Below are 27,923 nucleotides of genomic sequence, written 5' to 3'. Positions count from 1 at the left end.
TTCCTGCTTGCCTCCTTCAGCTCAGACCTCGTCGTCACTGGAGCCCTCTCTTTTTGAAGCAGTCATGCCTGTGACAAAGAGTGCCCAGGGTGCCCAGGGAGCTGTTGACCTCAAACTGGACCGCAGGTCCTCTCCTGAAAGTGCCAAGAGGCTGCAGAACAAGGACCCTAGTTTCTTGAATGGAAGCCCTTCTGAGTTGCCGGACTCGCAGAAGACCAAGGGCATAACGTGAGTGCTCTTTTCTGCCATCCCCACTTCTGCCTTGCAGCCTGGAAGCTTGCATTGGCAAAAACCCTGGGCGGGGGTGGTTGGGGAGCTGTCCGATTCCCAACCCATTGTGCAGATGGAGAAACCAAGGTTGCAAAGGTGCAGTCAGAGGCTGAGTCAAGGTGAGAGCTTAAAGGGGCAGGAGTGGAGACTGTCAGAAAACCCTTAGGGATATAGGGATCCAGTCCCAACATATGCACCTGGGCAAACTAAGGCCCAATTACCTCAGGTCACGCACTGGCTCCTTGGCAGAATGGGGGCTAGAATCCAGTGCTGGCCCTAAAGTCAGTTTTGCCCCTGGCCTATCCTGATGATGTTGGGGGCGGTGCGCAGAATCCCAACTTCCTGGAGCAGAAGGTGAGACCTGAGCATAAACCCACAGTGTCCTCACTGACAACAAACATTGCCTCCTCCCTGCCTCCTTCTGCAGACGCCCCAGCCTCTGCTTCAATTGAGAATTGCAGTGATGCCATCAAAAGCACAACATGTGGAAGAGTCTAGTTCCTTCCACCTCCTGGGAGTGTGTTTGGCGGCTGGGGGGGATCACTCATAAGGCTTTCAAACTGTGACAAGGAGGGATCTACTGAATGACTTTAGGCGGGGAAGCCAAGGTACAGGGCTCCAGCCCCCTTCGCCTCCATCACTCAAGCAGAGTAGCTAGATGACTGAGGAAGAATGGATGGGGTGGCATGGTGGTGAAAGTTCTGCTGCTTTAAGAAGAAAATTTGGACACCATTGGTATACTAGAAAGAACACCTGCGTTCAAGTTGTGACTCTGCTCCTTCCCTTCTCTAAGCCTTGCTTTCCCCATATGAAAAACAGGGATAAACTGGTGGCAATGTGAATTTAAGGAGGCTGCCTGGAAATTAAATCTGAAGGGCGGGGTGAGGGGGTGTGCAGCAAGGAGGGAGAAGTTACTATAAGGGGCAGGTAATGCCACTTTCCGTTGCCACCCTGCAGGACAATTTAGAAATGGACACAATGTCTGGCACTAGGACATGGTTCACTTGCCCTAGGGCTAGTCTTAGGGTTGCTAAGAACTCGTGACCCTGAGGGTGAGCTTTCCAAGCCTTGGGGCCATCCACTGCTGAGAAGGGATATTTCTCAATCAAAGGCCTTGGGGGAACCAACTAGCTCTTGTGCCCTGAACTGACACAGGGTTTGGTGGCGATTTCAGGTACTTAAGAATCAAAAAGACAAAGCATGTAAGAACTAGAGGGGCCCTCATGGCTTGGAGTGAAGGAGTGAACAGGTCGGGAAAGCATGGTACCTATGGGGTCAGCTCACCTGGGTTCCAATTCCCTTTTAGCTGCCTATCAGCTTGAGCAAGTGACAGAACTTCTCTGTCCCCCAGTCTCTCTCTTGTGAAATGACAGTTTGCTCCTCCTAGGATGGCTGCAAAGGTGATTTGCACATAAAGCCCTCAAGCACAGTGCCCTAAGCTGCTGTGAATACAATGACAGTCCAAGGTCACCAAAGAAGTTAGGGCTAGAACCCAGGTCTCTTGCCTCCCTGCCCAGTGCTTTGCACAACTAACCACACTAAGTTATTAAGTTGGCTGAGTGGCCCAAAGTTAAAATCTGATTTCCTAAGTCCTTTAGTTAGAAACTTCCAAAGTGACCCGCTGACCCTTTCCTAGCTGCAAAACAAACCCATCATTGGAGGGCTGTAGGGCGCAGCGCTCTGTCAGCGATGTTGACACCCACAGGGAGAGAGAAAGGCACGCGGAGACTCTCCACCCCCTTCTCCCCACCCTTCTCCCCTAATTGTTCTCTTTAACCCTTAACAAATCAATGGGCAGATCCTCAGGAAGCCAGCAGATTTAGGGATTTCATGTAAAGATATGGGTGTTTGGGGCAGTTCTTTCAAAATATCATTCCTCCCAACATTCACAGATGCTCAGCAAAATGGACACATTGCCCCAGATGACACAGCTAGTTAAGTAGTGGCCTTGACTTTTAATCCATGGTTTGTCCGACCTCAGAGACCAGGCTCCTTCCAGTATACCTCTGCCGCTCTTCAGAATAAACCTCCTTGCTGGAAGGTTCTCATGGGGAATTTCCATGGTTTCTAAACCTTGTGGATGTAAACCCAATACTCACCTTGGTTTAACCTGGTCCAGGTACAAAGAGATGTAGAGATAGGTTCGGTTTGTAATTCACCAGCAAATCGTATATGTCCCTGGAACTCTACCCCTGAGGGGTTAGACCTTGTCCTCTGATCACCTTCACATCTGTCTTGAAGCAAGAGTTTGAGTTTTTGTTTTTGTTGGAGTGGGAGGAGACATGGCATTCACCAGCTTGATGTTTTGGCCTGAGGAAAAAATAAATTCCTCTGGAGCCCACTCCCCAAGGGACCCTGTCCCAACAGACCCATCTGGGAACCCAAGTCACCTGATCTACTTATTCAGAAGTCACAATGATTTCCCTTTGCTGCCTGCCCTTTACTCTGAGTTCAATCCTGTCTCTGCTACTAGTCTTACGACCTTGGGCTGTTCACTGCCTCCTCTCTGAACCTCAGTGTCCTCAGTTATGAAATAGGGTTGTCCCTTGACTCATCTGTCTGGGCCTATTTTGGGAGGCAGTAGAGATGGGGTGAAGAAGAGGGACTCCGAAGCAGTCCTGGTTTCAAATCCCCAATACATCTTCGGACAAGTCATTAAAAAAACCTCTATGCCTCAATTTCCTCATCTGCAAAATAAAGGCAATAACCTACTTCCTTGTCATGAAAAGAGGATTAAGTGGAATAATACATGTAAAGTACTTAGCATAGTGTCTGTTAAATAGTAAGTGTTATAATGGCATATATTGAGTGTTAGCTGCTAAAACCAGGAACAGTTCTGGGCAAACTGGGGTGCTTGGTCACTCTACAGGAGACCCTGAGGTGCCAGGCAAGGCCGTGGGGACTGCAAGATGGCCAGAAGCCCACCTATCCAGCTTAACTCAGCTGTTGGCATGCTGTGAGGGAATGGCGTGGGATCGCCTCGCCTCCACACACCCACGTCCTCACGTCTTTTTCCTCTGCTTTAGAGAGTTCCAGACTTTGATCCACCTGGTGAAAGGCAACCTAGGCACAGGGATCCTGGGCCTCCCCCTGGCTATGAGGAACGCGGGCCTTCTGGTAAGAGGGGCTGCTGCAGGTGGGGCCAATACTGCTGGATTGTAGCAGGGAGGCGGGAGGAAAGGCTCTAAGGGTTTATGGTGGCTTGCGGTGAGCAGTCTTCCTGGGAGGCTGCTTGATCCAGACTTGGAGTCTAGACATCTAGCCTAGGTTTGAGTTCTGGCTCTGCCACAGACTTCGAGTGGCCTCGATAAGCCACATGTCCACTCTCTGAGTCTCAGTTTCCTCTCTTGTAGAGTGCAGGGGTCGGACTAGAACTAGTTTTCCAGTTGTTCTAGTTCTCAATGATGCCTCAGAGGCCACGAAGGGTCAGAATTCTGGGTCCCTACTCTCAACACAACATCCCATTGTAATTGTTTTATGTACTTTATTGGAGTACTGCTTGAGATTATATTTGAAAGAATAGCTGTTGCTGCTAAAAAGAGCTTGCAAACCAGTTTGCTAGAAAGTTCTTTGAGGGGCCAGCCCAGCAGCGTAGCAGTTAAGTCTGCATGTTCTGCTTCGGCAGCCCGGGGTTTGCTGGTTGGGATCCTGGGCGTAGACCTATTCACCGCTCATCAAGCCACACCGAGGCGGCGTCCCATGTAGAAGAACTAGAAGGACCAACAACTAGGATATACAACTACGTACTGGGGCTTTGGGGAGAAAAAAGAAAAAGAGGAAGATTGGCAACAGATGTTAGCTCAGGGCCAATCTTCCTCAAAAAAAAAGAGAAAAAAGAAAGTTCTTTGAGTCCTGAATGATATCTGCACTACCAAATCCCTCCCCACGATGTTCTTCACAAATCCATTCTCTTCTCTCTTCCCTTGCCCCTTGACTTCCGCTTCCCCTAGATGGGCCCGCTCAGTTTGCTGGCAATTGGCTTCATCTCCACCCACTGTATGTACATCCTGGTCAGGTGTGCCCAGCGCTTCTGCCACAGGTGAGGAAAACAGCATCCTCATGTCAATTCCTGTGGTACTCGGTTCTCAGGGACATTCTCAGAAACACCCTACGCATAACAAGAGATGACCTAATTTCCTCCAACATGGCCAAGAAAAAGAGAAAAGCATTTGGGGCAGGGACCTAAGGCGAGGTTCTGTACATGATTCACCAGGTGATCTCAGTCAGGCCATTGTGCTTATCTGCTTGGCTCATCTGTATAATGGACATAAACAACTCCTGCCTAACCCTGCCTCAGAGAACTGTCGTGAGGATCCAATGGGATGACAGATATGAAAGTACTGTATTCAAGCAAGGTGTGTGTTATTGCCCTTGTTATGCAATAACCACCTCACTTGACAGGAAAGGAAAACAAGCCACCAAGGAAATACCAACAGGTGTCAAAGCCTGAACTAGAACTTGGGTCTCTGCCCCAGTGTTCTTTCCCTTCCAGCTGGGTCCTGCCTTGCTGTGTGTCTCTTAACTTTTCTGTAGATGATCTCAGGTTAAACTACCTCTTGGTAACTATATGCACTTTCTCCTGCAGGCTTAACAAGCCGTTTTTGGACTATGGGGATACAGTGATGTACGGACTAAAAGCCAGCCCCAGTGCCTGGCTCCAGAACCATGCTCACTGGGGAAGGTACCTTGTTCTTGCTTTGTCTGCAGTGGGGTAGGACACAGGAAGACAAAATACGGCTGTCTGAGATGCCTTCTTCCCTGGAAAGCTGGCTCATGTGGCACAGAATGTTGGACTTTCCACATGGAAGGGGTTCATTGAAAACACCCCTCATCCAGCCCCCCTCCTCGTATACCTCCAGGAACAGGGTGTGCATTCCTTTGCTATGCAGCCTTAATATTATTCACTTTTTTATTAAACCACATTTATCCAGCTGCTGCTATGTACCAGGCCCTGGAAATACCATGGGGAACAAGGTAGCAAGGCTTTGCCCTCACAGACCCCATAGTCCAGTGGGAAAGACAGACAATAAACAGCTTAGGGTACAGTTAATAACCACTGGGATAAGTATGATGAAGGAGAGAAGTACTAGTTGATAGCAAGGCAGGTAAGGAGATGCTGAGATGCTAAGCTGGGGTGGGCTTCCTAGGATGGAGCAGTTGAGATGAGTTCCACAGGAAAGAGTTCTGAAGAATGAGGAGTTACTAGGGGAAAGTGGGCAGGAGCCTGGAGGGCCTCCCAGGAAGAAGGAAGAGCAAGCTGTGAAAGTACAAAGCAGGAAGGAGTGCGTGGCGGTTTCAAGGCACGGACAGACCAGGCAGCTGGAAAGCAGAGAGTCAGGGAGATGGAGATGAGGAAGGAGCCGGGGGCCTGATCAAGCTGTACATTTTAGACCCTGTTAAAGGCTTTGTTCTTTTCTTAAAAGCAACAAGGAAACCACTGCAGGGTTTTAATCAGGGGAATAATCATATTTGCATTGTTTAAAGATCTGTCTGGCTTCTGTAAGGAGAATAGATTGTAAGGGAGTAAGAACAGATTTGGTCAGACCCCTGAGGAGGCTATTGACAACGTCCAGGCAGGTGGCAACAATGGCTGGGACCAAGCTGATGGCAGTAGGGGTGGAGAGAAGTGCATTTGGTCATGAACTGGATCCCAAGATTGCAGGAAAAGGAAAGAGTCATGGTGGACTCAGATTTCTGATGACTTCTGTTTGGGCTAAGTTGGGTTTGAGGTTCCTGAGAGATCTTCAAGTGGCGATGTCAAGTGGGTAGTTGTATGCAGGAGATACAGAATTGAAGTCGTCAGCCATGAAGCCAAGGGGCAGAGGAGGTCTCTTAGGGAGAGAGTTTATAGTGAGAAGAAGAGAGAAAAAAAGACCAAGACATTATGCAGCCTTTGGTGAGCTGAAGTCCTCTCGCTGCACCTCCCACCTTTTAGCTCTCAGGGACGACCTAGAACAAGTCAGTCCTCCTCTTTTTCCTTTTTTCTCTTTCTCTTTCTTCCCTTTCCCAAGGAACTCCCACTCAGGTATTGGTTTTTTAAGAAGGCTTACTGTCTGCTCCATAATTTGGATAAACTGCCCTTTTCATCACGGCCTTTGGTGTCATATTTTTTCATCCATCTCACCCACTAGTCTATAAACTACTAGAGGAAGGGACCATGTGTTATTTGTCTGTGTATCCTCAAGGCCTAACACAGTATCTGGCACATGGTAGAAAAAAATTTTAAATGTTAATGATAGCTAATAAAAGTATTGCTTCCTACTGCTCTACTTCAATTAGTATCAATTATAAGGAATGCCGCAGAGCCAGGTGTGGGGGGAGGCTCCCAACCAGGAAGAATGTTACCACTTGCTGAGCTGCAAGTGCGAGGGTGGGTGAAAAACATCTTTTAAAAGAACTATTGTTACCTTACTTCTTATTGCCCCATTGTTGAATGTGGCAGCAGGACCAAGGGTGCTGGTATAGGGTCACCAGCCGCTGGGGACGGAAATGGAAATGACAAGCCAACTTTTATAACAAGTTTTCTTTCTCTCTCTCTCCTCTCCTCCAGGCATATGGTGATCTTTTTCCTTATAGTTACCCAGCTGGGCTTCTGCTGTGTGTACATTGTGTTTCTGGCCGATAATTTAAAACAGGTAAAGTCTTCTAGAGAAGGTGGGTGGGAAAACAACATGAAAAAGGAGGGTCTTCTGCTAGCTGTTCAACCAATGGCTTCTTCTCTTTGGATCCTAGTGTCCCCATCAGTACAACAAAGGAAGTTAAACTAGATGTTAGCAAAGAACCCAGACTTCTCGTAGTTCACATATCTGCAGATTTCTGTAAGTGGTTCCTTTTTCCACAATACCCTTGGTCCAGTATCTTGGACCTGTCCTCAATGTTGGTCTCTACAATTGAGCTGGAAGGACCCTGGATTTTGTCACTCACCCTGCCTTGGAGCTTAATCATCCTTAACTCTTCTAGAACTGATATGGGTCTTTGTGAATGATACCTCATCTTTGGGCCATCTTGATCTGCCTTTAGTTGCTTAATCTCTATGGCTTAACAGTCATCTCCAGGAAGTCCTTTTGATCTACCTCAAGTTATCTTGTAGCTATTTCAGCAAACTAATGAGTAATAACAGAGGCCATCCTTAGTCAATCAATAAGCTTAAAACAGAAAACTATCCTTTAGGGCTCTTTTTCTGTTTATAGTAATACCAGAAATTTGGAAATGTAAAAAAATTAGAAAGAAGGAAAAAAATAGTAGGCATTCAGAGTTGGCTCCTATTGTGTGTCAGGTGCAGTGCAGAGCATTTTATGTGCTTTCCTTCATTTAATTCTCTCCATAACTTCTTCAGAGTAGGGTGTGGTTATTCCCATTTTGCAGATGAGAAAACTGATGCTATAAACCCTATAATGCATATAAGGTCACAGAGCTAAGATTTAAAATGCAGGCCTTTTAACATCAGAGCTCAAGTTCTTAAATACTATGCTATATTGCTTCTCAAAACAGATTAGTCTTAATCCAACCACTTGTGGTTATCGTTTTAACTTAGTATTAACTGGTTAGCATTTTGCAATGTCCTTACATTTTTTCATATAATTTTTAATAGTTTCATAATATTCTATCACACAGATTGGCCGTGATTTAGTCTTCTATCATTGGATATTTTGTTTCCCTTTATTTTTCTACTATCATCTGTTTTTCTATTATAATCTCTACATGTCTTTGTATACCCCTTTATTTCTTAGGATATATTTCTAAAAGTAAAATTTACTGGGTCAAAGAGTTTTTTTGAAGACTCTTAAAACACATTGTCAGATTTCTGCTTAGCAATCAATCTAATCTATCAGCAGAATTTTATTTATCATCTGTAGAGACAAGGCAAGCATTGCCTCGAGGAGTTTGCAGGCTAAGTGGGATATGTTCTAAAACATATAAAAAGTTAAATATAATCATGATATTTTGGTGCTGGGTCAGGACACCACTAACACCACCCTGAGGTCAGGGATGCTCAATTGTGACCGAAGGGGAAGAAAAGTACAGGCGCAGGAAAGATCACTGGAGCAAGGGAAGGCTCCCTTGAGGAGGTGCATCCGAGCTGGGTGTTGAAGGGCAGGTTGGAGAAGTGGTGGCAGCCAAGGTGGGAGAAGGGAGGAGTGAACACCTGGAGGCAGGAATGTATGGGACTTGCTCAAGAGAGGTAATACAATTGTTTGTAGAAGAAGGCGTGGGCCTTGGGAAAGGAAGAGCCTTCAAGGTTGAATGGGGCCCATATATGGAGGGCCTTGAATGCCCCGCTAATGTTCTAAGTATTTTTCCTATGGTAGTGGGGAATCAGAAGAAAACAAGAGTTAATGATCATTTAAGTATTCATAGTGTGTTGTTAAGTGAAAAGAAGATTTCAAAATAAGAGTGTAAGCTATGATTGCAGTTCTTGTGAAATAAAAAAGAAGCATATAATACATGTAATTTGTAATATAGTATAGAAAATGTATAGATGAATATATTCCAAGGCATTACCACGGCTACCCACAGGTACTGAGATTATCACTGCTTTTACATTTTCTTCTATCCTAACTCTAGTTTCTAATTGTTCTGCGACGGATTGTATTGCTTGCACAATAAGACTGTATTAATTAAGCCATGCTGATTCTAAATGAGGGTGGTACCATCCCCGCCCCCCCCCCCCCCCGACTTTGCCAGCGGGTGCTTGTAATGTGCGCTGGGGAATATTTCTTGTTTGTCACAATGATTGGGGGATGCTAATTGTTTCTATTGGGTGGGATCCAGGGATGCTAAAAGTCCTGCAGTGAATGGCCCAATCCTCACAAAGAGTTCTCTCACTCAAAATGCCACTATTGGTCTAATTAAGAAACAGTAAGTGATGGTTTTTTTGGTTATAAGCAAAAGAAACAGATTCTGGGGAACTTAAGCAAAAAATAAGTTTAGTGGAAGTATATTGGCTAACTTCCAAAATGACAAAGAAAGCTAAAAAAAAAAATGGGTCACTGAAAAGAAGAGGAACCAGGGCAGCTAGGAGGGTGTAGATTGTAGAACTGATGAGCAGTCTCCGCAGGGAGGCCCCTCAGAGTTAATTTTTACCCTTTTCTAGTTCTGTCCTTGTGTCACTTTGCTTGTTAATTAGATTCAGATTCCAGGGAGAGATTGTGAAAGCCCTAGCTTAGCTCTGCCATGTGATTATGATTTGCCGTCCTCCAAGGTCGTATTCAGGTGAGAGAGAATTCACCAAAAATAAGTCAAAATCAGGAGGAATGGATGCTGGGTTGCCAAAAGCCAAGAAACAGCCACTGTAAATCCAATTATTTATTTTTTACTAAAATTATTTGTGCAGCTTCTTTTGAGAAAGTATGGTGCCAAAGATTTGTAATAAGAAGTCCTAAATTCACCCTAACTCACTGAGACCCTGGACATTCCAGCTCTTTATGAGGGACTTTGATTGTGGGCCGGGCACTGAGCTAATCATGTGGCCAGAAGATTTATTGAATCTTGCTTTTCGCACTCCTTCCTCAGGTAGTGGAAGCAGTTAATAGCACAACCAACAACTGCCGTTACAACGAGACGGTGGTTCCGACGCCCACCATGGACTCTCGGCTCTACATGCTCACCTTCCTGCCCTTCCTGGTGCTGCTGGTCTTCGTCCGGAACCTCAGGCTCCTGACTATCTTCTCCATGCTGGCCAACATCAGCATGCTGGTCAGCCTGGTCATCCTCACCCAGTACATCGTCCAGGTTAGTGCACACCACATGCCTGACTCCTCCAGAGGGCACAGCCTGTTATCAATGATAGACTGATACCTGGGGCCAGCCCTGAGGGTCAGTAAATGTGTACCTCACTCTTCAGCCTAGTGCCCACCTCATTGTAGCATTTCTTCCACAAAGACGTCTCGATGCAATCTCCTTCTTCTGAACATCTCCTCTTTCATTTTGCTTCTCCAATACTCATTTTTATGTTAAATTCTGGCTTTTAAAAAAACGTTATGCTTTGCTAGGAAAACATCTTGATTGGTGAACTATAGACTATCCCTGTAGTAGCTGGAGAGCAGTAAAAGGCAGATCAATAGCAGGCTCTTCTACCACAGCTGAAACATATTGAATTACCCTTAGTCTTAGATCCTCTAGGCTACAATTCCAGACACCCAAAATTACCCCTAGGGAACTCAAGGGAAAAAAAAAAAAAAACAGCTAATATTTAGTCACAGAGGTATAAACAGAGTCTCGAAAGACCACGGCAAATCTATCACAATGTAAATTACAATGTTTTTGAGGTTGAACTACAGATATTGATTTTCCCTCAATTTCCTACTTTTCTATTCTTCCTAATTTTTATTTTATAATGGACATAGAAATTTAAACCCAGAAGCCCCTTGGCATGTCTAATAGCTTTCAGATGCTTTTATCTTTCAGAAGTCACAAGAAAAAAAAGTTATATTGTCCATGGAATTTAGTAAAAATAACAAGTTAGTCAAATATTTTAGGGTAACTACTGATAAGTCTTGTATTCATTAAGGCAATATTGATAAATTCCACAAAATTGAATTTTCTAATGAAAGATAGCCACCTCTGATTCATTTCTGGACTATTCCAGAGGTTGCTCAATTAGAGAAATGATTCTGTCATTGTTTTCACATTCTAGGTCAGGGTACATAAAACAGATATGCCACACACTTTCCTTCCTTTCAGTTTATAGCTCATTGAAGAAGAAAAGGGGGCTTTCATATTTAACTAACTACTTTGGGCCCCCTTGAATATCACTGTAGCTGTAGTCACAGTAATTTCCAATACCCATAACCACTGGTACATTCAGAGTGTTCTTAAGGCACTTTAGGCTGGTACCAACTAAGATTTTCTTTTGGAGGATTCTGATAAACCAGACTCCCTCCGTGAGATACTAATCCTTCAGTCCTTTGACAATACTTCAATATTTCTTTCCTCTGGCTCTTTGATATTGTATAGTGTTGAAAGCAGCTTTGATTGTTGCCTACTTCCTTTTGAAGTTTTTTGAATTTCTTGACATTCACTTTTTAAAATTCAGGTCTACTGTCAGAATACCCGCCTCTTAAAGGAGCCCAAACATGCCTTGAGAGTAAATGTCTTACCTGGTCTCTCTCCTCTAGGGAATTCCAGACCCCCGCGGGCTGCCACTGGTAGCAAGTTGGAACACCTACCCTCTCTTCTTTGGAACAGCCATGTTTTCATTTGAAAGCATTGGCATGGTAAGGTTTGAATTGGGGTAGACTTGCCCGGTGCTGTGGTGGCCTTCTGAGCAGGAGCTGGGAGCTCTGGGTTTCTGGGTTTCTGTGTGCACACGGGAGAAAGGAACCTCTGGCCTCACTTGGGTCAGTTGTCACACGCAGGAGAAAAGTAGGTTACAACAGAGAGGCAGTCAGGAGACAGAGATTTATTCTTGTCCCAATACGTCTATTAAACATTTATCTTCATATCAACATGTGTTTCCTAATCTTTTAAAATCAAGGCAATTGGAGGTATACAATTTAAATTACAGGATTTATTTTATGAAACATCAAGGAGTTTTAAACTGGGAAGTATTGTATATTTATAATGGAATATTATACAGTCTCTACTTCTACTCTTGAGGAAGGATAGTGCTGTATACATAATTTTTAAGTTTAATTTACATACAGTACAATTCACCTTTTTTTTGGTGTACATTTCTGTAAGTTTTGAGAAATGCATAGAGTCATAGATGCACCACAATCAGGACACAGAACAATTCCTTCACCACAAAAACCTCCCTCATGCTGCCCCCTTTGTAGTCAACTTCCCCCCCCACCTACTAACCCCTGGCAACCACTTTCTGTTCTTGTCTCTATTGTTTTATCTTTTCCAGAATGTCATATGCGTGGGATCATACAGGAGGTAACCTTTTGAGACTGACTTCTTTCACTTAACTGCATTTAAGATCATCCGTGTTATTGAGTGTATCAGTTGCTCATTGCTTTCTATGGCTGAGTGTCCACTGTATGGGCAATACTACATTTGTCTATCAAGTCACCCACTGAAGGACACTTAGGTTGCTTCTAGTTTTTGACGATTATGAATAATGCTGCTATAAGCATTTGTATACAGGTTTTTATGTGAACGTTAAGTTTCCATTTCTCTAGAAGTAGGTTTGCTAGGTCACATATTAATGTATGTTTAACTATAAGAAATTGCCAAACAGGTCTTCAGAATGGCTGTACCATTTTGCATTCCCACCAGAATGTATGAGCATTCCAGTTGCTCTGCACCTTTGCTAGTTCTTATATGTATTGTCAGTATTTTTTTATTTCAGCCATTCTAATAGGTGTGTAGTAGTTATTGTGATTTAATTTGCATTTTACTAATGACCAGTGATTTTGAGCACCTTTTTATGGGCTTATTTGACATCTGTATATCCTCTTTGGTGAAGTGTCTGTTCAAATCTTTTGCAAATGTTTTTAAAAACTGAGTTGTCGTCTTCTTATTGTTGAGTGTTAAGAATTCTTTATATATTCTAAATGCAAATCCTTTATTGGATATATAATTTGCAAATATTTTTTCCAGTCTGTAGCTTGTCTTTTCATTCTCTTAGTGTCTTTCACAGAGAAGATTTAATTTTGATAAAGTCCAATATATCAAAATTTTAGTTTTATGGATACTACTTTTGGTGTTGTATCTAAAAATACTTTGCCTAACCCAGGATCACAAAGATTTTCTCTTATATTTTCTTCTAAATATTTTATAGTTTTCATTGTACAGTTAGATCTATGAACTATTCTGTGTCAATTTTTGCTAAAGGTGTTTATAGTTTGAAGTTCATTTTTTTAATAGGATGCCCAGTTGTTCCAGCATCGTTTGTTGAAAAGACTACCAATTCTCCATTGAATTGCCTTTGCATCTTTGTAAAAAATAATTGATATATGTGTATAGGTCAATTTCTGGACTTCCTCTACTGATTCATTGATCAATGTGTCTATCCTTTCATGCATACCAAAATGTCTTGATAGCACAAGCTTTATCTTAAAATTATGAAATGTGAGAGCTCTTTCTTTTGATTAGTATTTGTGTGATATATCTTTTTCCATCCTTTTAATTTGTTTTAATGGAGATAAAATTCACATAACATAAAATTCACCATTTTAACCATTTTGAAATATGCAACTCTGTGGCTTTTAGTACGTTCACACTATTGTGCAATCATCACCCTTATCTAATTCTAAAAAATTTTCATCACCCCCAAAAGAGACGCTATATACATTAAGCAGTCACTCTCCATTCTTCCTGCTCCCAGCCCCTGGCAACCACTACCTGCTTTCTTTTTTTTATGGAGTTGCCTATTTTGGACATTTCATATAAATAGAATTATATAATATATGGCCTTTTGTGTTTGGGTTCTTTCACTAAGCATAATGTTTTCGAGGTTCATCCATGTTAGCATTACTATCCATACTTAATACTTTTATGTGGCTTAATAATATTCCATTGTATGGATACATAACATTTTGTTTATCCATCCGTCAGTTGATGGACATTTGGGTTGTTTCTACTTTTTGGCTATTATAAATAATACTGCTATGAAAATTCACTTATAAGTTTTTTTTGAACACCGGTTTTTGATTCTTTTGGGTATGATGAGTGAGATTGCTGGGTCATATGGTAATTCTGTTTAACATTTTGAGAAACTGCCAAAATATTTTTCACAGAGGCTGTATCATTTTACATTTCCACCAACAATGTATAAGGGTCCCAATTTCTTCATGTCTTTGCTATTACTTGCTATTTTCCGGGGTTTTTAGAAAATTTTATTCTTATTATGGCCAGCCTAGTAGTTATTGAGAGATATCTTATTTTGGTTTTGATTTGCATTTCTCTAATGACTAAAGACATTAAGCATCTTTTCATGTTCTTGTTGGCCATTTGTATATTTTCTTTGGAGAAAGGTCTGTTCAAGTCCTTTGCCCATTTTTAGTTGGGTTTGTCTTTGTTTGTCAAGTTGTAAGAGTTCTTTATATGTTCTAGATACTAGACCCTTTATCACATAAATGTTTTGCAAATGTTTGCTCCCATTCTGTGGGTTGTCTTCTCACTGTCTTAGTAGTATCCTTTGATGCATAAAAGTTTTTAATTTTGATGAAGTCCAGTTTATCTATTTTTTCTTTTGCTACTTATGCTTTTGGTATTTAATAGCTAAGAATCCATTGTCAAATCCAGGGTCATGAAGATTTACTTCTATGTTTTCTTCTAAGAGTTTTTGTACTTTTAGCTCTTACATTTAGACCTTTGATCCATTGAGTGAATTTTTGTAGGTAGTGTAAGGTAAAGGTCCAACTTCGTTCTTTTGCATGTGGTTATCCAGTTGTTCCAGCACAATTTGTTGAGAAGACTGTTCTTTCCTCATTGAATGGTTTTGGTACCCTTGTCAAAATCAATTGACTGTAGATGTACAGGTTTATTTCTGGACTGTCAAATCTATTCCATTGATCTGCATGTCTATCCTTATGCCAGTACCACATTGTTTTGATTATAATAATTTTGTAATAATTTTGAAATCATGAAGTTTAAGTCCCGTATACCTTTCTTCTTTTTTATGACTGTTTTGGCTATTTGGGGTTCTTTGCAATTCCCTATAAATTTTAGGATCAGCTTGTCCATTGCTGCCAAAAAGGCAGTTGGAATTTTGATAGAGACTGCACTGAATCTGTAGATCAATTTGGGGAGTATTGCTGTCTTACAATGTTGTCTTCCAATCCATGAACATGGGATGTCTTTCCATTTATTTAGGTCTTCTTTAATTTCTTTTTTGTTTTTTGGTTTTTTTTTTGGTGAGGAAGATTAGCCCTAGATAACATCGTTGTCAATCCTCTTCTCTTTGCTCAGGAAGATTGGCCCTGGGCTAATAGCCATGCCCATCTTCCTCTACTTTATATGGGATGCTGCCACAGCACGGCTTGACAAGCAGTGCGTCAGTCCGCACCTGGGATTCTAACCTGCAAACCCCAGGCCACCAAAGCAGAGTGCACGGACTTAACCACTACGCCGTGCAGCCAGCCCCTTCTTTAATTTCTTTAAACAATGTTTTGTAGTTTTCAGTGTACAAGTCTTACAAGTCAACAAGTACATCTCCTTGGTCAAATTTATTCCTAAATATTTTATTATTTTTGTTGTTAAATGGAATTGTTTTTTAACTTCCTTTTCAGAATGTTCACTGCTAGTTCAGTACAACCGATTTCTGTATGTTGATCTTGTATCATGCAACTTTGCTGAACTCATTTAGTAGCTCCAATAGTTTTGTGTGTGTGTGTGTGTGTGAACTTGTGTGTCAATTTGAATGCCTTTTGTTTCTTTTTCTTGTCTAATTGCCCTGGCTAGAATTTCCAGTACAACACTGAATAGAAATAGTGAGAATCCACATCTTTGTCTTATTCCTGATCTTAGGGGAAAGTTTTCAGCCTTTCACCATTAACTATGATGTTACCTGTGGGTTTTTTTATAGATGCGCTTCATCACGTTGAGAAAGTTCCCTTCTGTTCCTTGTTTGTTGACTGTTTTTATCATAAAAGAATGCCGGATTTTGTCAAATGCTTTTTCTGCATCAATTGAAGTGATCATGTGGTTTTTTTCTCCCCTTCATTCTATTAACATGATGTATTACATTAATTGATTTAATATGTTGAATCATCCTTGCATTCCTGGGATAAATCCCACTTGATCATTGTATATAATCCTTTTAATTTGCTGCTGGATTCAGTTTGGTAGTATTTTGTTGTGTAATTTTGCATCTCTATTCATAAAGAATATTGGCCTGTAGTTTTCTTTTCTTGTCATATACCATCCTTTTAATTTTAACCTATTTTAAAGTGGGTTTCTTACAGACAGAGTATAATTAAGTCTTGTTTTTTAATCCAATCTGACCATCTTTGTCTTTTAACTTGTGTGGTTGGATGATTTGCAGTTACATAATTATTATGGTTATTAGGTCTGAATTTTATTCTTTGTTTTCTGTTTTATCCTTCCTTTTGCTTTTCTTCTGTTTTTCTTTTCTTACTTTCTTTTGGATTATATGAATACTTTTTAGTATTCTACTTTAATTTGCCTATTGCATTTTTTGCTATATCTCTTTCTATAATACTTTTAGTGGTTGCTCCAGTAATTATAACATACATACATATCTTTTCACAGTTTATGTAGGGCTAATACTTTATCATTTCTAGTAAACTATAGATATCTTACTCATATAGATCCCTGTACTTCCTCCCCTTTATGCTGCATTGCTCATAGTTATTACATCTTAATACATTAAAACATCATCAGACCATGTTATGATTTTTTCTTTCAACAGTCATACATACTTAACAATCTACTCATAACAAACTTACTAGAAGAAAAATAGTTTATTATATCTACCCAGATAATTACCATTTCTGTTGCTCTTTCTTTATTCTTGAATTCACAGGTTTCCCTCTCATCATTTCCCTTCAGCATGAAGAACCTCCATTAGCATTTCTTTTAGAGTAGGTCTGCTGGTGACAAATTCTCTTCATTTTTTTCATCTGAGAACGTCTTTATTTTGCCTTTATTCCTGAAAGATAATTTTGCATAGTATAGAATTCTAGGTTGACAGTTCTTTTTTCTTCAGCACTTTGAAAATGTGATTCCCCTTCCTTTTGCATTCGATGGTTCTGATGAGAAATCTGCAGTTATTTGAATCGTTATATGTAAAATGTTGTTTTCACCAGGTTACTTTCAAGATTCTTTTTTTTTTTCATCTTTGGTTTTCAGCAGTTGTATCATATTGATATAGTTATATATCTGTATAGTTTTCTTTGAGTTTGTCCTGTTTGAAATTCACTTAATTTTTTGAATCTGTAAATCTATGTCTTTTACCTAATTTGGGAAGTTTTCAGCCATTATTTTTTCAAAAATTTTTTTCTGCACCAATCTCTTTCTCTTCTCCTTCTGGTACTCCAATGACCTGAATGTAAAATCTTTTGATACATGTCCCACAGGCTTCTGAGTCTTTATTCATTTTTTTTAATCTTTTTTCTCATTTTATGTTCAGGTTCAATAATTCCTGTTGATCTATTTTCAACTTATATCTTCATTCAACTCTATATCTTCATTCTCTCTATATATTTCTTCATTCAACTCGATATCTTCATTCAACATTCATATCTATATTCAACTTATATCTGTTCATTTATTTCAATAATGTTCTCCCTTACTTCATGGAGGATGGTTATAATAGCTGCTTTAAAGTCTTAATCTGATATTTCCAACATTTGAGTCATCTTAGGGTTGGCATCTGTTGTCTTTTCCCTTGAGACTTGTTGAGATTTTCCTGGTTCTTTGTATAGTGAATAATTTTAGACTGTACCCTATACATTTTAAATGTCATTTTTTGAGACTCTGGAGCCTGTTAAAATCCTCTGGAGAATGTTGATTTTTTGGTTTTAGCAAGCAGTCAATCTGACTAGATTCAGAACACAAGTCCTAACCCACCTCCTGTGGGCCTTGGTTCCAATATCAGGTTAGTTTTCAAAGCCTTTGCAGTGATATTTGGCTCTATCCTGCCTTTGTGCCATCCAGGGACCAGGCTGGGATGTAGAGTGTGGTCTATACAATAGTTCAGTTTTCAAAGCCTTTGCTTTGATGCTTCACATCAGTTCCACACATGTGAGGGCTGAGCCCTGGACTTTGCTCACAGATTTAGAGGATCACTTTCTCCAGCTCCTTCCTCTCCATGTTTTTCTGCACATTTACGGGCACCTTTTTCTGGCCCTCTGGCTAGAAAGCCAGGGTTTTAGCTTCCCTATACTGCTATGCACTGCCTGTAACTGGATCTGACTCTCGGATTAGGTACTGAGAGAAAAGAAGGAGGAAAAAATTTAAAAATAATCATAGGGATTTCTTCAGGGCCAGCTGTTTGGACATGCCACCTGTGCTGTTGCATAGGGCCCTTGCCTTTGGAAGGATCCCACACTTGGTTTAATGCTCTGCTTTCATCATCTTGAAATTCTTGATTTTTGACCAAAAGGCCCTACATTTTCATTTTGCACTGGATCCCACAAATTATATAGCCAGTCCTGATTCTCCCCACACTCTTTGGACTCCCAAAGCCCCTTTTGCTAGTTCCTCTGCTCAGAAAGAAGAATGCTATCTCAGATTTTAGATGCCTGTGTGACCACCATGGTCACTGGTACACCAGAATGCTGCTTTGTGACTGGAACTTGCCTTGGGGGGGTGTGGCCTGGAAAGTGAAAAAGGAAACAGAAAAATAGAGATTCTCTCTATACTCTGTGTCCCTCAGGGGCCCCTATTCTAGGTCCTCTGGCCAGAAAGATGGTTTCTCTTGGATTTTTTCTGTCTGTATCCACAGCATAATTCTAGGATTTGGGCTCCCCTTGAGTCTAAACTAGGAGATACAGGAAGAAAAAAGTCAGGACACTCACTGCCATAATGGTACCTGCTATTATTTACTTTTCAGAGTCCATGGATAGTTGCTTTACGTATTCTGCCAGGGTTTTTAGTTTTAATCTGTGAGAAAGATATGGTGGAGTGTGCTTACACCATCTTAATGGAACTGGAAGCACTTTATATTTAGAATTTTGGACAGTCATGGCAAAAAGCAGAGTGCAGTGGTTGAGCAAATGACTTTGGAGGAAGAATGTGCGGGAATCTTACTTTGACCATGGGCTAGTCTCTGAACTCTAATTCCCCAACTATAAAATGACAATATTTGTTCAATAAGTACTTATTGAACACCTACTGTGTGCTAATGATTATTAGTATCAGAGTTCTAATTATCTTTAGAAATCTGCGAGCCCAGTCTTGGATATTACAGAAGAGGAGCCAAGTCCCAAAGAGGGAAAGGGTCTTGAGCTAGGTCGCCAGCTAGAATCTGCTGCAGCTGTGGCTAAAACCAAGTACTCCTCACTCCCAGCCCAGGGACCTTTCCCATTCACACTTTGTGTGAATGGCCATTTATCTCTTTGATTGATTGTGGAAGGAGAGAGAGGGAGAAAACAGCTACTTTGTATGATCTGGCCTTGTAAAAAGATCATTTTTAGCCTGGGGAATTTATGCAGCAAAAACGTATTGCATGGTAGGAAAGCTCATGTTGGATTCTCTGCTCTCCACGTAATCCCCTTGGACATTTTCCTGAGCACCCACTGCAGCTAAGAACCTGCTCTTAGCCCAGAAGAAGGTGGAAAGGCACAGCAATGACCCCCACATGGCACCCTCCTCAAGCATCTTCCATATGCACAGTGGGAGGAGGTGCGTGTAGGACAAAAAAGGAGTTAACAGCACAAAGGAATAGATGCTAAGTTCCTACTGATAACAAACATGCCCAATGCTGCAGGAAACAGGCAAGATTGAGTAGAAGCCAGTACTTAGACTTCGGTGGACAGCCCTGGTCTGCAGCCTGGCTCTGGCACTTTCAAGCTGTGTAACCTGGGGCAAGTTACTTCATCCTCAGAGCCTGTTTTCCTCATCTGTAAAATAAGAATTATACAAGTACCAGCTTCATAGAATTGTGGTCTTCACAGTATTAAAAATAATAACAGCTAGCATTTACTAAGCCCTTACAGTGTGCCGTTACAGTCCTCACGTAATTCTCCAAAAAATTCCAACAGGTAAGTGTTCAGATAAGGAAACTGAGGCACAGATCGGCCCATTGATGCATATAGTATGCTTAGCCCACAGCCTGATCAAGGAGAAGGAGAAGGTGGGGGTGTGCTCTTGGCCAATAGAAGCCTGAGGAGGAATTTATGGGATGAGAGGCCAGAGGGCTTGTTCCTAGACAGAAGTGACCTTCAGATGCCCCACAGGCCAGATATATGTCAGTGTGAGGGGAGAAGAGTGCCTGGTGAATGGGGGAAGAATCTTGTCCTAAAGGCATTCATATTCCATTGTCTAAAACCTATGCTGACCACAATGCATCTGCTGGCCAGACTGGGATGCCCCAGGGGGCTGAGCTCCTTGGTGTGGACAGTCTGAGGGGCCCCTCCAGCTCGGAATGGTCCAGGGCTCATGTTGTAACTCCAGGCGTTCCTTTCCTTCTTTCTTTCTTTTTCTTTATATATACATAACATAAAATCACCTAATATATAATTTACCATCTTACCTTAAATATACCCAACATAAAATTTACCATTTTAACTATTGTTAGGTATACAGTTCATTGGCATTAAGTACATTCACATTATTGTGCAACCATCACCACCATCCATCTCCAGAACTCTTTTCATCTTGCAAAACTGAAACTCTGTACCCATTAAACAATAACTCCTCATTCCGCCCCGCCCCCCCCACTGCCCCCAGTCCCTGAAAACCACCATTCTACTATCTGACTCTATGAATTTCACTACTCCAGGTACCTCATGTAAATAGACTCATGCAGTTTCTGTCATTTTGTGACTGTCTTATTTCACTTAGCATAATGTCGTTAAGGTTCATCCATGCTGTAGCATGTGCCAGAATTTCCTTCTTTTTTAAGGCTGAATAATATACTTTTGTATATTTTGTGTGTGCACATTTTGTTTATCCGTTCAGTAGACATTTAGGTTGCTTTCACCTTTTGGCTATTGTGAATAATGCTGCTGTGAACATAGGTGTTCAAGTCCCTGCTTCCAGTTCCTCTGGATATATAGCCAGAAGTGGCATGCCTTTCTTCTTTATGTTCATGTTGCTTTCTCCCCTTCTCTTCTTACACTGTGATATTTCTTAGGTTCTGCCTCTGGAAAACAAGATGAAGGATGCCCGCCACTTCCCAGCCATCCTGTATTTGGGAATGTCCATCATCACTGCCATGTACATTGGCATCGGGGCTCTGGGCTACCTGCGGTTTGGAAATGACATCAAGGCCAGCATAACCCTTAACCTGCCCAACTGCTGGTAACTTCACAGGCCCTCAAGGGATGGGGACTCGGGGCTAGACGGGAACATGTAGGTTACTTCTCCCTCCCTTCCACAGATGCAAGCTGAGGTCTAGAGGGCCTCCACAGTGAGAAGCAGAGCTGCTGTTGGAACCCTGGGCTCTGGATTCTCTGTCCAGAGGGCTCTTCCTTCAACAACAGCCTACCATGTTGAGTGACGCCTTGATAGCTTAGTATGAAGAAGAACATGATTTAGGAAGAGAGGGAAGAAGTGAGAGTCCTCGGTCACCTAAGGAGAGAAGGGAGGGGCGCTAGGGGAGGGCAAGAGATACGGAGAGCAGAATCGGTGGGTGGCAACACCTCCAATTACATTTACTAAGGCTGTGTTACCAAGTCTTGCTTGCCACACCCAATGGTGCACATCTGCCAAGTCGGAGTAGCTGGGATGAAAAAGTAGTAAAACAGGAACCAACTAGGGCAGACCACTGTAAAAGTTTTATGTTCAAATGCACCCAATTCATGCAACAGTTAGCTGACCCAGACTTCAACAGTGCCGTATCTAAACAGACCCATGACCCTGGATCACATTGTGCAGCCTTTTCTCCCCCACTGAGGCATGTCATTAATTACAGGATGCCTGTCTTTTTAAGAATCACTTGAAGGCTTAACTTGCCTAAATGGAGCTCCTTTCTCAAGCTGATAAGTGTCATTCATCAATCATTTACTGCAGATGCCAGTCTAGGCACATGGGGTGTGGAGGGTGCTGATGTGAGTAGACTGTGATCTTGAGCTTCCCTACCTTCTCCAGCTCGTGATCCAGTGGGAATGGGGAGGGATAGATAGTGTATATACACTAATATAACATAGGACAGAAGAAAAAGCCCTCCAGAGTAGCAAAGAGGCCTTGGGGACTTCCAAGGAAAGAAAGTACATCAGGATGTGACAATAAGGAAACTTGTCCAACTCTGTCCGAACAAGGATAACTCTGGTACTCCTGGGTCCAAGTCCCAGTTGCACTGCCTCCTAGCTTGTGGTCATGGATGATTTACTTAACCTCTCTGACCTTTGCTTTTCTCATCTATAAAGCAGAGTTGTCATGAGGATTAAGTTGGGCATGTCTAAAACTATCTGGCATGTAGTACCTACTCAAAAGACAGGAATTTCAAAAAATCAGTGGAGTTTGGACGGATGGAAAATGGTGTTTCCAGGCAGCAAGACTAGTGTGACCAAGAAACACAGAAACGTGGAAGTTACCCTTTTTAAGGAATGGCCTAAACACGCACACACACACACACACACACACACACGCACACAGATTTATTAAACATGGGAGATGCGTCTACCACTTTAGTTGACTAAAGGAAAAAAGTCATATCTCCATAGGTCAAAAAGGCTTTGATAAAACTCAACATCCCCTGTCACATGCTCTCTTTCCCCTAGTCTGAGGCCTGCAAGTAACCCTGCCTCTCCTTTTATCCCCCAACCCCCACAACACAACCCTACTTGTAGACTGCCTCTTCCCCCAAGGATTCGGGATTCTGCACTTCTCTCAACCTACTAGAAGCATTTGTTGAGGGCCTGTTATGTGCCAAGAGCTTCGGGGGATCCAGAGAATTCCTCAGGACTGACAGAGATCACAAGGGATCAGAGTCTTCTAGAGTTTTCTTCTAGGGTTTTTGGTCTTCACCACTTATTGCTTGTGTCTCCCTGGGCAAGATACCTGGCCTGAGCCTCTCTTTCTAAAATCTAAAATTGAGCATCAAGTGATAGTGGTCTGTGAAGATGTTGTATATACCCGTGCTCAAGATTCCTTTTATTTAGAGATAACTCTGTCACTGTTTCCATTCAAATCCGTGATGCTTCACTCTATTTTCACTGCGTGCTCTGCCATTACTCCGTCTTGGCTCTTAGAAGGCCCTGCCCCGTTATTTCCAGACAAGGAAACTGCAGCCCAAGTTTAGAGGTTAATGCTCCGAGGAGACCGGGTATCAGAGCATGGTGGCCTTAGAGAGCATCGCTCTGGTTTGTCCTGCAGGCTGTACCAGTGGGTCAAGCTCCTCTATGTCTTTGGCATCCTGTGCACCTACTCCCTGCAGTTCTACGTCCCTGCAGAAATCATCATCCCCTTCGCCGTCTCCCGGGTGTCCAAGCACTGGGCACTGCCTCTGGACTTATCCATCCGCCTCGCCCTGGTCTGCCTGACATGTGAGTAGAAGGCAGAGCGAAATGTTGCTCTCTTCCTGAGGTCTGTCGGGAATCCGCCAGATGGTAAAGGATAGTCCTGATGACCAGCATTGATTGAGCACTAACTGTATTTCAGGGACCGTACTGCAGCTTTCCAACTAGTAACTTGTTTAAGCCTCAGAGACAACCTAATTCTTACATGTCCTTAATTAGACAGATTTACTGGTGTCTAGCCTGAGGGAGTGACACAGCTTATGGAACAGTAATCAAAATGATAAGAGCTGATATTTATTAAACACATACTGTGTGCCAGCCACTGTGCTAAGCTCTTTTTAGTCCATGTTTCATAGTATTTTACTTAGTCCTGCAGGAACTCTTCTGAGGTAAGACTCTGAAAAACCCTACTTTACAAATGAGAAAACTGAAGCAGGGAGCGATAAGCAATTGCCCAGGAAGTGGCAGAGGAAGTATTTGTACCCAGTTCATCTAAGTCCAGAGCCAGCGCCCTTCACCTCCAGGACAGAGGTTGAATATGGCGGCCAGTGAGTCTAATCCGGCAGCAGAGCTGTTGTTTGACCCTCACAATGTTGCAGAAATTTGGGCCCACATTAAAAATGTGGGAGATCTCACACACAAATCCAGATTTCTAATTTTTTTGGGAAACAAAACAAAATGATTTGGCAAGCCTAGGGTCACATTCTCCACTGGCAGCAGTCACCTGGACTTGCCCCGTGGACGGGCCCGTGCTCACATGTTGACTTCAGCTCACTCGCCCCCTCACAACCCTCCCCATGTTCCAGGCCCCATGATCCGGGGTGTCCTGTTTCTGCAAGTATTTTTGCTGGGGCAAAGGAGATGATAGAGATTCCTGCAATGAGTGTGACCATGGCCCAGCTGTCCCTAAGCTTCCTTTTAATTGTGATCAAAGAATCTCCCACAGGGAGATTGTGGCTTTTTGCTGTAAACCAGCCTCTATAATTCATTGGATACTGATTGTCTTCGTTTGAAGTGATTTGTCCCCAGTTTACCCCAGGAGGCAGAGACACTACCATTCAGAACCTTACAGATTGCAGAGAGATCAAGGAATTTGTCCCAAATATGAAGATGATTCCTGAAGCCTAAAACTACGGTCTCTGCATGCATTGCCCCAATCAGTGCATATGAGTAAATAAATTGAAATAATAATAGAGATAACTTTTCAGAATGCTTTGCATCAATTAACTCATTTAAAACTTTAACACCATTTGTAGTATGAACCATAATACCTGAAAGGACAGGTATCGCTTACCCCCATTTTGCAGATGAGGAAGCAAGCTAAGAGGTGGAGAGTTACCAAAGGCCCCATGAAGAGAAACCAGCATTCTGACGTCCAGACCTGTTTTCCTTCTGTTATACCACACACTTCCTCCACAGGAGGCCTGGGGGAGGCTTGGGCTGCCTTGGTGAAAATTTTTCATCAAGTAAAATAAAATATGTAAAAAAGCCCAGGCCTGTAAAACATCCTACTAAAAAAATATAATTTCAAGATCTTTATCTTTTTGTGTTTTTGTTAGATGTTTTCTGACATGTATGTAACACCTGGAGATGACACTCTTTTAAAGAGATCCTGCGATCTTGTTCCAACTGAAGACCCCTATAAATATTTCCTATAAATAATTTCAGATTCTAATTGTTTGCACTTAAGAGGTGTTTGTAGTCATGTTAATTATTACAAAGTTAGTTCTACGAAGGCAGGGTTGTTTTTTTAAATTTTTGTCTGTTTTGTACATTGATATATCCCAAAACAGTTTCCAGCACTGTTATTTAAGTGTTATTTATTAAGTAAGAGCTTAATCATTGTTGACTACGTAGGGATTCAAAATTCACCTGAGTGGTGTAAAAATTATTTTAAGCTAAAAACGTTTGAACAAACAGCAGCCACAGGAAAAAAAAAAAAAAAACAGCAGCCATAAATCCCCTCTTTGGGAGGTTTTCAGACAGAAAGGAGACTAGCCATCATCGCAGACTGAGTAATTGCTTAAATAAACTTCATCTGAAACTGTCATGCCTTCTCCTTGCTCTTGTGCAGAAGCTCTTTCTGCCCCTCTCTTTCTCCTTATGAAACGGGTATATGAAGCTCTGTCTTTGGCCAGTTCATCTGAAGGCTCCCTAGACTGAATAAACTTTGTCTTTTCTCCTGTTAATCTGTCTAGTGTCAGTTAAATTCGCAGGCCCCCATTACTGAACCTACGTGGGTAGAGGGAAAGTTTTTCCTTCCAACAGTATCAATGTGTATATTTGAAACATGATTACGAGACATACCAAATTTTTAATGTGTAACCTCCACTGAATGTTATTGGGGGTGTGACAGGACTTTCAACGGTTTCTTTATGTAACTGAATGTATGAGAAACAAGGAGTTTATGTTTTAAGAAAAGGATTCTAAAAAGAAACTTTAAAAGCATGGCTAATCCTGGGATGATCCATCTATCCCATATCCTCTCCTGCAGGCATCTTGGCCATCCTCATCCCCCGTCTGGACCTGGTCCTCTCCCTGGTGGGCTCCATGAGCAGCAGTGCCCTGGCCCTCATCATCCCACCACTCTTGGAGATCACCACCTACTACTCGGAGGGCATGAGCCCCCTCACCATCATCAAGGACGCTCTGATCAGCATCCTGGGCTTCGTGGGCCTCGTGGTGGGGACCTACCAGGCCCTGGATGATCTGATCCAGCCAACAGACCATCTCACCTTTTCCAACTCCACCATTTTTTTTCAATGAGGACAGCACTGCTCCTTACCCACCAGCACCTGACTTTTAATGATATGGATCTCTTCTATATGCATTGTCTTTATTTTGCTGCTTTCCCTTTTCTCTGGGCCAAGTCATGGTGAAACAAGCAAGGACTCACCAGGTACTAGGTCTAGATGGTAATTTTTAAATTGTTTGTTTGTTTCTTTTCTTTCCTTCTCTCGCTTTCCACTACATTGGGAGCTCTCCCATGGAAGCCTCTTGATTCCATCCAACTTTTTGGCAATTTGCAGGATGAATTTCATACCTTGAGTGGGGCTATGAAGAAGAAACCACCAGGGGGCACCCATATGGCAGCAACTGGCAGAAGGAAGTGCAGCCAGCTAAGGCTGACCCTGATTTGGTAGACAAAGGGTTCCCCCTTTTCCAGATCTGTTCAAAGAGCAAAGACTAGGATTGAGGATATAATCTATAATCCAGCAAGGTGTGCACAGCTCCAGCGTCAAGATGGATAGGGCCAAGAGGTCCAATGTGAGCTGCAACTCTCAGACAGAAAGGAGCCATCATATTTAAGTCAAGAGCAATAAACTTTCTAAACCAGTGGTTAAAGTTTTGTCCCAGATCAAAGATCCCAACAATGGATGGGAAGCATGGAAGTAGATGTGCCAATGGCAGAGGAGAAAGGGGTGGACAATGACCCGATTTGGCATTATTTACCTCTTAATTTTTGCAACAAGCCTTCTTGATTACCAACTGTGTGCCAAGCATAGTTCTTGTAGTAGATTCCAAAAATGGCCACAAATCCCTCTTGACAATGTGACTTTGCAGCTCCTCCCATCAAGAGATGAAATTTATATCTCTATCCCTTGAATCTGGTCTTGGCCTTGTGACTTGCTTTGGTCAATAGGACATTAGTACGTGTGATGCAAGCAGAGGTTTGGTGATGGCTTGTGTATCGGGACCTTCATCTCTTGCTGTGTTGTGGAGCCAAGACCACCAGGTAAACAAGACTAAGCTATCCCAGTGGAGGAGAGAGACCATGTGGAATAGAAATGAATCATCCCAGTCGAACCCTGTCCCCCATATCAATCAGCCTGCTGACTTCCAGATACATGAGTAAAGCCATCCTAGACTATAGCCAGCTCCAGTCAAGCTGACCCACACCATGAGAATTGCCCAGATGACCCACAGAATTGTGAGAAATAATAAATGTTTGTGGTTTTAAGTCAAAAGGTGTGCGAGTTTTTAAGCAGCAAAAGCTAACTGATAAATCACTCTAAAGGAGATGCACCAATGAGTGAGAAAAGAATCCCTGCCCTCAGGAAGCTAGTCTACTGTCCACTGGGAAGAATGACAGGTAATCAACTAAGCTGATACCATCATAGGTCCTTATAAAGGCAGGGGGACACTACCTGCTCTGGAGTACTGAGGATGACTTTCCACAGGTGGTGCCATTGAGCTGGATTTTGAGTAGACTGGGGTCTCCCAACACTGCATCTGGCCCTCCTTCCACTAAGTCCTGCTGCCTTGACATTCCAGTGTCTTTTCTCATGTCTGACTTTGGCTGGCAGCCAGGGGCCAGTCAACCCGAGACACTACCTCAACCTTCTTGGTGATGTTTGCTCCCTCCCTCCCCTCTAAAATTGGGAAGATGCCCCTAGATAACCGAGTAGATATTATAGGCACATCTATAGTCCCAGGGAGGGAGTTTCTCGTCGTACTCTCTGTGGTTTATGGGAGTGACTCGTGCTTGTTTCAGCCTCAGTTTTAAGAGAACATTTGAAAAAGCCCTGTCTGTTTATTTTCAACTGTCATCCTCCCTGTGCAACCTAGGGAAGATAGGGGGACGGGAGGGAGTGTCTGCCCCAATTCCTGAGTCCT

General features: G+C 42.4%; 1 protein-coding gene across 1 annotated transcript; it reads left to right on the top strand.

Moving 5' to 3' along the window:
* On the top strand, positions 1 to 27,923 carry SLC36A2 (solute carrier family 36 member 2). Its single transcript, XM_058544419.1, has 10 exons — positions 1 to 228; positions 3,297 to 3,387; positions 4,221 to 4,309; positions 4,856 to 4,951; positions 6,821 to 6,905; positions 9,784 to 10,002; positions 11,388 to 11,486; positions 20,981 to 21,147; positions 23,164 to 23,333; positions 25,801 to 27,923. Exons 1-10 carry the CDS (start codon positions 65 to 67, stop codon positions 26,070 to 26,072), a joined length of 1,452 nt encoding a protein of 483 aa, XP_058400402.1. The 5' UTR covers positions 1 to 64; the 3' UTR covers positions 26,073 to 27,923.

This window comes from Diceros bicornis, chromosome 1 (genome assembly GCF_020826845.1).
Source record: "Diceros bicornis minor isolate mBicDic1 chromosome 1, mDicBic1.mat.cur, whole genome shotgun sequence".
Classification (NCBI taxonomy): domain Eukaryota; kingdom Metazoa; phylum Chordata; class Mammalia; order Perissodactyla; family Rhinocerotidae; genus Diceros; species Diceros bicornis.
This window is presented reverse-complemented; position numbering and strand designations above follow the sequence as displayed.